Source organism: Octopus bimaculoides, chromosome 14 (assembly GCF_001194135.2).
Source record: "Octopus bimaculoides isolate UCB-OBI-ISO-001 chromosome 14, ASM119413v2, whole genome shotgun sequence".
Classification (NCBI taxonomy): Eukaryota; Metazoa; Mollusca; class Cephalopoda; order Octopoda; family Octopodidae; genus Octopus; species Octopus bimaculoides.
This window is the reverse complement of record NC_068994.1, coordinates 17,650,585-17,661,361: the sequence shown is the minus strand read 5'-3', so window position 1 is coordinate 17,661,361 and position 10,777 is coordinate 17,650,585. Positions and strand designations below refer to the sequence as shown.

General features: G+C 36.2%; 1 protein-coding gene across 2 annotated transcripts in view; it reads right to left on the bottom strand.

Annotated features, from left to right (window-relative positions):
• The window catches only part of LOC106880660 (charged multivesicular body protein 7), a 42,468-nt gene that overhangs the window by 20,874 nt on the left and 10,817 nt on the right, over nucleotides 1–10,777 (bottom strand). For both annotated transcript variants that reach the window (XM_014930708.2, XM_014930706.2), the window contains exons 2-3: nucleotides 5,878–6,058; nucleotides 744–941 (exon numbers count right to left, since the gene is read on the bottom strand). In XM_014930708.2, coding sequence (XP_014786194.1) covers nucleotides 744–941; nucleotides 5,878–6,009 — 330 coding nt within the window. In that variant the 5' untranslated portion in view covers nucleotides 6,010–6,058. The remainder of the gene's footprint in view (nucleotides 1–743; nucleotides 942–5,877; nucleotides 6,059–10,777) is intronic.

The window sequence follows — 10,777 nt, the reverse complement described above, 5'->3', positions numbered from 1 at the left end:
ATCTTGTCAACCCCAGTGCTCAACTGGTACTTATTTTATCAACACCAGTGCTCAACTGGTACTTATTTTATCAACCCCAGTGCTCAACTGGTATTTATTTTATCAACCCCAGTGCTCAACTGGAACTTATTTTATCTACCCCAGTGCTCAACTGGAACTTATTTTATCTACCCCAGTGCTCAACTAGAACTTATTTTATCAAACTCAGTGCTCAACTGGTACTTATTTTGTCAACACCAAAAGGATGAAAAGCAAAGTTAACCTCAGTGGAATTTGAACTCTGAACATAAAGATAGACAAATGCTGCTAAGCATTTTTCCAGGCGTACTAATGATTCTACCAGCTTGCTGCCTTGAATCAGTCAAATATTGGAGTCAATTCACTCAATTCCAGTACTTGACTAAACCTCTCCCCTGAAATTTCTGGCCTGGTGTCTATGTTTTGGAAAAAATATTATTATTATTTTTTTATATCTTTCTTATCTTGATAATTGTGATCAATGATTTAAGATTATAATAAAGTTATCTATAATTATTATTATTATAGATAACTTTATTATGATCTTAAATCATTGCTCACAATTATCAAGATAAAGAAAGATATAAAAAAAATAAAAAGAATTAATAAAAAATTACCCTCACCCCAAAAAAAGAAAGAAACAAGCAAAAAAAAAAGAAGGCAAACATTGCAGATCATCAGAAGAATTACATACTATCAAAAGGAATGCGATATAGTGAACATACAGGATTTTTGTTGTTTCCCTGAGGTATTAAGAGAGCCTTCTGCTGTTTAACTAAATAGGACACTAGCAATGGCACTTCTCTCTTGTCCTTGAACAGCTCAGCATGTTGTTCCACCAGACTATTGTAATCTATAATGTCACTCTCCTGGTGAGTTCGCACGCGTTCTAAGTGAATGCTTAACAGCTGCTCTGCTTTCCTCTGCAATTAGATATTTCAACAACACCAACTTTGGTAGAAAGCATATAAATAAACACACAATAGACTTAAAAACAACAACGGAAAAAAAAAAAAAACTTGCATACATATATGCATTTTAACAGTTTATTTTGTACTTTTATACAAACCTAGAATGATAAAACTTTTATTTACTCTCTCTCATACACACACTTAAGAAATTGATAGTTCTGGATATTTTACATATAACAATATTTATCTAATGTCAACAGATGAATTTTTATTTTTTTTTTTTTAATTATGAAGAGTAAAAAAAAATATTTTTAATAATATATTTGGTATAGACATCCAAATGGTGATATTGCAAAAGTTTTATATAGAAATTTCTTTTTCTTTTTCTAATTAAAAAAAACAACAAAAAAACAAAAAAAGCTAAACATTTCCAACATACACTATTGCACTAATCAACCTGTTAACAAAGGGATACAACAATATAATAAACAACAACAATAACAACAGTATAGTAAAGTTATGAAGATTATCTGAAGCTGATCATGCAAATAGAAACTAAGAAATATTTGTTTTTAAATTACACACTATGTATCTTTATTGTAGTAAGCAAGGGCCATGATGACTAAATGGAGAAGGTGTTAACCTCTTATCGAAGAAGTGTGTATTGCTCTGAGATATGACCAATCAAACCACTGAACATATACTGCTCTTTACATATATATATATGTATGTATATCTAAATTGAGGGAAAGGAGTAGGTAAAATTCAGGCTACATATGTTTCCTAACTAGCAGGAGATTAACTCTGTGAGTTAACTTGGAATCCTTTGATGACAATTTGACCTCCATTTAATTAAGGTATTGTCAACCTGATGAGTAGCTAGTGGAATACCCCTCATTGAGTAAATATTACTTCTGAAGTTCTGCTGGCTAGGAAACATGTGTAGCCTGGATTTTACCTACTCCATTCCCTCAATTTGGATTTCTGTTCGCATACATAGCAACCCTAGTTGCTAACCATGAACTATCTTATACCTTCTACAGGCTGCTTGAAGCTTACTAACTCCCTACACCTGGATCCTTGGATCTTACATTTACATATCGTTACACACACACACACACACACACACAAAGCGGTGCTGAAATTTTCCTGGCTTTGGGTAAAAGAAAATACAGGAGGATCAGTTGATTATCATTTTATTCAACACATTCCCCCCACTGGCTTATTGCAGCAGGAGCCAGTCCAGCGGCACTGGCAACGATCTCGCTCAAATGTCTTTACACGTGCCAAGAACACGATGCTGGGCACAGATGCCATCCAAAGTAATACTTCATGTATGACAAGTAACTCTAAATATCACTTCAAGAAATTCAGAGAATCAGACAACAAGAATAAGAATGGAGAAAATCGATAATGTCACTCTCTTGGAGAGTTAGTATGCATTCTAATTGAATGCTTAACAGTTGCTCTCCTTTCTTCTGTAATTAATCAACAATTAGAGATGTGATTTTCTCCATTCTTATTCTTGTTACACACACACACAGATCCCGAAATGGAGAATCTAGCTAATGAGCTAGTGAGGGAAGCCCCTGCAAGACTGTTTTTTGATCAGTAAGAAATAGCACTCAGACCTCTCTTAGATCAAACCCTATTGTTTTCAATCAGGAAAGGACACATTTGACAGTGTAGTCCTACATATCTCCAAAAAGAGAGGATGATCACAGCTGCAGGGCTGATCTTGGCTTAAATACAACAACAACAACAAATATGCCGGTGGTCCCTAATGCCAAAATAAGAGCTGAGGCCACCTGAATCTCAGCAGCAGCAGATAGTATGCAAAAATCTATGGTTAAAAGATGCCACTGGTGCTGCCAATGTCACTGCTACAATAACTACCATCAACACATTCCAGACCTGTTAATTATAGGACATGTAGCATTTAGATAATCCTAAGTGAGTAGTCATTGTTATACTACTCACAGGAATATGGTGGGGTTTATACCTTCATCCATCCTTTAATTCTTTAGCATTTAAACCAACCATATCTGGCCCAAATATTCTCTACCCTTTCTCTGTTCAAACCAGCTAGATCTAGCCTCACACGCCTATCCTACAATATCATTTAAAAACTATACAATAATAACAATCGAAATACAAGATTAATTCATGATTAATTCAAAACAATGTGAATAAATAAGGATTATATTTGACAGAGTAATCTGAATGCTGAAGGGTTAAAAGCACAAGTAACACTGAGATTTCTTTAGGATTTTTAGTCAAAATCTCATTGCTTGAAGACACTTAGAAGGCATCAATATCAGTTGATAAAAATGACTTAGTATTTGACTAGTACTTTATTTTACTGATTCTGGAAGGATGAAAGATGTAATTAACCTTGGTGGGATACAAACTATGAACACAAAGGACTATAATTAAATAGTAGTTTTGTGATCATTGATTCATAAGCAATTAAGGTTGAAATCATGTGATCTGGTGCTCATGACACTGGAGGTGGCAGGGATTTATCTCCCCACAAGCAGTATAAACATGAGTGCACTTTGCACCAAAAGCCAATACGAGAGTTTTTCTCATGATATCTACTGCAGTATAGTTTACTCTAACAGAATATCCACATAAGGTGCAGGAGTGGCTGTGTGGTAAGTAGCTTGCTTACCAACCACATGGTTCTGGGTTCAGTCCTACTGCATGGCACCTTGGGCAAGTGTCTTCTACTATAGCCTCGGGCCGACCCAAAGCCTTGTGAGTGGATTTGGTAGACGGAAACTGAAAGAAGCCTGTCGTATATATATATATATATATATATATATATATATGTATGTGTGTGTATGTGTTTGTGTGTCTGTGTTTGTCCCCCCAACATTGCTTGACAACCGATGCTGGTGTGTTTATGTCCCCGTAACTTAGCAGTTCGGCAAAAGAGACCGATAGAATAAGTACTAGGCTTCCAAAGAATAAGTCCTGGGGTCGATTTGCTTGACTAAAGGCAGTGCTCCAGCATGGACACAGTCAAATGACTGAAACAGGTAAAAGAGTAAAAAGAGTATAAGATATTACCTCTTGGTATTAATACTGCCTCTGTTGCTAATATATGTTTTTTAATGACTTAGTGTTAAGACTGAATTTTCTTGCATGAGAATAAATATGAAGGGAAATAAAACTAGTACAAGATTATTTTCATATATATTATAAATATAAATACTTCACTCTCACTTTCTGTTTTAATAAACATGTTTTCAAAGTGAACAATTTACAAACAGCTTCTCAAGGATTTATCATATTAAAGGATCACTGTGATAAAACAACCGGAAACAGAGGAGCTTTTCTGTTAGTTAGACAGCTCACTGTTAGAACAGTATATTTTCTCCACAGACTAATAGTCCTGATTTACAATGCAACCAATGTACAATCATTACTAGCAGAGGTCATGTCTTTGGGACTATGATAATGCCTATGTGATACACTGAGTTTCTATTTAAGGAGAGGAAGAATGAAGACCAACATTACTGACTTCTGTGTCAGGTCATGTAAATTGCTAATACTGCCAGTGAGGCAAATCACCCATGTATACCCTGTATTAACTAATGGTGAATTATGTAGTCTTGTAAAGTCTGTTCCAAGATGTCATTTGCAACAATAATCATTATCATCATCATCATTCATCATTTAACATCCACTTTACCATTCTTGCATAGATCAGCTGAAATTTGTTGTGGCTGATTTTCTATGGCTGGATGCCCTCCATGTGATCAACTCTCACCTGTTTCCTAGCAAGATAATATTTCCTCATAGCCAAACATGTTTTTCATGGAAGACTGGAAACAAACAACATCACTTGTATGAAGGTGATGCTCATTTGCAACCATGATGTCTGGATAAGGTACACATGAATACACACACACACACACATGTATACAAACACACATGGGATTCTTTCAGTTTCCATCAATCAAATCCACTGTCAAGGCTTTGGTTGGCCTGGGGCTATTTCAAAAGACACTTGCCAAAGGTGCTGTAGAGTGAGATTGAACCTAAGACCATATGGTTGAGAAGTAAGCTTCTTAACCACACAGTCATGGCTGTTTCTATGCTATTTCTCCTTGTGATACTCTTATTGTAGAAAGCAACAGTTTGTGTCAGATTTGTTAGAAAGACTGGTGGTCCACAATGGCAATAAAATTATAGAAATATGTATAAGATACTAGTATACTAGTTTCCCTGCAGAGAGGTAAATATGCAAAGAGGTAAAATCTAACTGATCACTGGGACAATAGACATCAATAATTTTATTTCATTCTCCTGTCAAAATTGTAGTTGATGGGAAAGGAAATACAGGGATAATTAAAAGCAGACCACTTTAGTAAAAGTAAAGAGGCTCAATTTTAAATGATTAAAAAGTATATTCAAACACACACAGTTATAAATAATAACATATAAATATTAGGTTGCAAAAACGCTTTTGGATACGAAAGGTCAGAGTCTGCCCATGGGATTCAAACCCAGGTCCAATGATAGAATATGTGTCATGGCCTACAGGAGATGCAGGCAGGTCCACCATCAGACTTTGGTGCCTGGGAGTGTTTCAAAATATTCTGGGTGGGCACTAACTTGTAATAATGCTAAAGTGGAGTAAATCTGAGGGTGAACCATTAAATAGTTAGTGATGGGGTAGTAGTGCTCTCCAGTCACTGATGAGATCCCTTAGTAACAGGCATGGATGGAGGTTTGAGTCCCACATGCAGCCTTTTAAAAGGGTTTTCCCATCCAATATTTACATACCATCATTTATAGCTTTATGTGTGCTTTGGGATCTATTATTAAAAAAAAAAAAAAAAATAGAATTTCAAATTCTCTTGAAAGTTTCTAAATTCTTATGATGTGAACTTTCAGTTACATTTTTTTTTAAGTGAACACACAAGTTATAACTAACCTTCAAGACCTCTGTCATCACACTTTCTTCAAGACATTTATTATTCTTGGAAATCATGCTTGATGCTAAATTCACAGCCCATGATAATGGACTTCTGATGAATTTAGCATAACCCCAATACAGCCAACCCATTGAGACACTTTCTGTTTCCAAAACAGACAAAGTTTTCAGTTTACCAATCCTGAAAAAGAAAAAGAAAACAAAAAAAAAATTACTATAAATAAATTATAGTTATATTTGGGGATGGTTATATTTTTTGCCAATTAAACACGTACACTATATACATGGCCTTCATTTCAGCTTTATTATTTTTCTTATTTTAGTGTCTTTTTGTCTAAGCTCTTTCATCATCCATCTTGTGACCTCTTCAATGAGCCTCTATCCCACATATCTCCTCTTGTTCTTCTTATTCTACCCCACCCCCCAAAAAGTGGAATTAGAAGAACAAGAGGAGATACATGGCTTAAAAAGTCACTGATGAGGTCCCAGGATGTGTGAAGAAAGATCTTTGACAAAGATACTAAAATAATAATAGTAAAGCTGAAGTGAAGACTAAATATATAGTGCATGTGTTTAATTGGCAAAGTATGATCATCCCCAAGAATAACATGTTTCAACACATGATTTCCCATCAGGAATCTTGCAAAATGAATACATAAATATAAATAAATGATAGAAAAATAGCTCATCTTCTAAGACATATTTGGTTTAATATTGAGTTGTATAACAAAGTAATGAAGTGGTGAAGATTATACAACCCAAGTCAATATGGTTTCTTGTTTCTTATTACTGAGTTGAAATTATTGTGGGATTAACTTCACCTTTTATCTTTATGGGATCATAAATACCAATAATGGTTTCAAAATTTGGCACAGAAATTTTGAAAGGATAGTCAATTACATCAACTCCAGTGTACAACTGATACTTATTTTAACAATCCTGAAAGGATGAAAAAGCAAAACTGACTCATTTTGACAACCAGGTAGCTAGACATATCATTTGGGAAAATAGTATAGGAGTTTCCATGCATCCATCTCACTTTGAAGATTCAAGGTGGGTTTATTATTTTAATGAAGTGTGCTTTGGCTTTCTGAAGATTTGCTGTATCTTTTTTATGTTTGTGTATTTGTTTTGGAGTAAACAGAACAAGAGGAGACACATGGGATAAAAAGTTGCTGAAGAGGTCACAGGATGTGTGATAGAAGAGCTCAGATGAGGTATACTAAAATAATAATAATAATAATAAATCTGAAGTGAATATTGAGTATATAGTGTGCAGGTATGGCTGTGTGGTAAGGAGCTTGCTTCCCAACCACATAGTTCCAGTTTCAATCCCACTGTATGGCACCTTGGGCAAGTGTCTTCTACCATAGCCTTAGGCTGACCAAAGCCTTGTGAGTGGATTTGTTAGACAGAAACTGAAAGAAGCCTGTTGTATATATTTGTGTCTGTATTCGAGACTCCCCCATCACTGCTTGATAGCTAGTGTTGATGTGTTTATGTCCCATTAATTTAGCAGTTCAGCAAAAGAAACCGATAGAATAAGTAACAAGTTTTAAAAATGAAGTACTGGGATCAATTTTATTGACTAAAATGGCAGTGCCCCAGCATGGCTGCAGTCACAAGTAAAAGAATAAAATGGATGCAGTCACAAGTAAAAGAATAAAATGGATGCAGTCACAAGTAAAAGAATAGAGTGTGTGTATTTAATTGGCAAAAATATGACTATTTCCAAATATAGCAAATACTGTATCTTTGTTTTCCATTAATATCTCGGTTAATATACTTTCTCTGCATGTTCAGTTGTGTCAGAACACTCTACTGAGTGCCATGGCATTACAGAAATGCTTAAGCTCCTGGGATGAAGTTGTCATTTGGTAGATTCTACATAGCTTTCTGTCCAACTAAGTTTATAAAGTATTGGTTTCCAGACATACTAGACAAATGCAGTCCAACGTATTATTCTCTGATGTAACTGGATAAGCATCTAAGAGAGAAGGGCATGTTTCTTGAGTTGTTGCTGTGTGTGACAAGTATTGGCTAAGAGCATCAACAGATCTTGTGGTTCTAATAGGAAGACCTTGAACTCTTAATACAGTTTCAAAAATAAATTTTCAGTGTTTTCTCCGATGATCCAGTTTTGTGTGTTTTTCTTTTACTCTTTATATTTTTTCCTTGTCCTTCCTCTTTCTTCTATATCTTTATTCTTCTCTCCTTTTCTTCTTCTTTTTTACTATACTATCATTGCTATCCTTGTTTGGTTGTTGGTAAGCAAGCGGTTGGCATCATGTCTAGGTAGTCTGTGACTTTCGTTATCTTTGTCATTGCACCCTTCATTCTGGTTGGTCTCAAAGAAGTTCTGTGAAGTTTATGCACTGCCCGCCCCTGCAGAGCAAACTGAATCACACACTCATTCCATAAAACCTTGTCAGTAGTTCCTACCAGACAGCATCACTTTGAAGTTTATCAGTATGGAGTCTGTTAGCTTGGTCTCATTGCACCTGTTCATGTAGCAGGTGTGTTTTTTATCTGCTGCATGGTACTTTAGGCTTTGTGGATAATGGAATCAAGGTTGAAAAAGACATCCTTGTCAACCCCTTTTTTAAAGATTCAGATTATAGTTTGTCTTGAAACAAAAGGATATGGTGAAATCAAGCAAGCTTAGGAATCCATCTGTTACAGGGTGCTTAACATCAAATCTAATGTTGTAGAGAGTGTCAAAGTTTATACCATGTGAATGGGGAGAGAAGCAAGAGTGTGGGTCAGTAGAGGTAGCAAGAGTGTATGGGAGAGTGAAATGGGGAATGAAGGGTGAATATAGTGGATGTATTGAATGGAGGATAAGGGTTGGGATGACCAATGATGCAGGGTTAAGAGCAACAGAATAGTAATGTTGATAAAGTTGACGGGAAGGACAAGAGAAAGATTATGTGTGGTTGGGTAGCTTTCTAGAGTGTGTGTGTGGCGGGGAGAGAGGTAGGTTTAGTGTGTATGGTGAGGAGAGAGGTAGGTTTAGTGTGTGTGGTGGGAAGAGAGGTAGGTTTAGTGTGTGAGGAGAGTGAGAGAAGTATGGTGGTGGAGGAAAGATAATTTGGTGGTTCAGTGGATGAGGAAAAATAAAATGCAAGTGGAGAGAACAGTATAAGGAAGAAGAATACAGATCAAGTGAAATGGTTCTGGGTAGTAAGAAAGATTAGTAGTATCAAGGAAAAGTTGCAGTTAGAGACATGATATCACATACACACTGTTTCTAGAACTGATTTGGATGGTTCTTTTCAAGAACTGCATATTGCCAGTCATCCTGGTTCTTTGTCGTCTCTTCTGGCTCTCCTTTACAGTAAACTCCATCCATACTAAGTGATCAGTACTTTTTTATACAAGTGTTCTCATCCATATGCATGTCCATACCAATGTAGTCTTCTTTTTCACGCATTACATCCAATTCCTCTTATGACCAGTTTTTCTCTCAGCACATACAAATACGCCATTCATGCACACTTACATTGCACATCCAACAAAGCATATTCCCTTCATTTCTTTCCAGTCTTTTCAAGTTCTCTGCATTCAAGGTTCATGTCTTACTGCTATGCAGCATTGCAATCCTAACACAAGCATTGTATAATATGCTCTTGATGCTGAGGGAGAAGATCTTTGTTGCCTGCTGCAGATGTCCCTTGAACTTTCTCCAGCCCTTTCTTACCTTGGTTGCTATATGATTGATATATGAACAACCCCATTCTCAATCTTGCATTATTTTATTGATCTCAACATTGATTAATAAAGTAGGATAAAACTGAGAATAGAAAGCTGGAAAATTATGCCTGGATTGAAAGGATGAGCAGTTGTTGTTGGCACTCCATCGCTTACGATGTCGAGGGTTCCAGTTGATCCGATCAACGGAACAGCCTGCTCGTGAAATTAACATGCAAGTGGCTGAGCACTCCAAAAACATGTGTACCCTTAACGTAGTTCTCGGGGATATTCAGCATGACACAGTGTGACAAGGCTGGCCCTTTGAATTACAGGCACAACAGAAACAGGAAGAAAGACTGAGAGAAAGTTGTGGTGAGAGAGTACAGCAGGGTTCGCCACCATCCCCTGCCAGAGCCTCGTGGAGCTTTAGGTGTTTTCACTCAATAAATACTCACAACGCCCAGTTTGGGAATCGAAACTGCGATCCTATGACCGCGAGTCCGCTGCCCTAACCACTGGGCCATTGTGCCTCCACGGATGAGCAGTAACACACTGTAAATAAATAAAATGTTTGTTAAGAAGTTAGAGGGATCAGATAATTGAGTAGGGGAAGTATAAACCAAGTTAAAAGGTTGAGAGATACTGCTGTATGATATAATCAGTTCAACAAATTTATTTAAACAAGAGAATGAAATCCATTACTGTTAAAAACTTGATCTCTGAAAAATAAATAATAAATAACAATAATAATCCTTTCTAATATAGGCACAAGGCTTAAAATTTTGTGGGAGGGGAAAGTCGATACATCAACCCCAGTGCTTGACTGATACTTATTAACTGACCCTGGAAGGTTGAAAGTATAAGTCGATCTTGGTAGAATTTGAACTCAGAACATAATGAGTTGAAAGAAATACTGCTAGGCATTTTGTCCCATGCTGTAATGATTCTATCAGCTCACTGCCTTAACAACAACAACAACAACAACAGCAACGACAATAAAATTTTGACACAGGGCTATCATTTTTTGAGAGTAGAGGTGGATGAAGTTGATTACATTGACCTCAGCACTTGACTGGTAACTTATTTTATTAATCTTGAAAAGATGAGAGGTAAAGTTGACCTTGGTGGATTTGAACTCAGAAATACTGCTAAGAATTTTGTCTGGTATGCTAATAATAATAATAAGAGCACCCAGAGAGTGCAAACC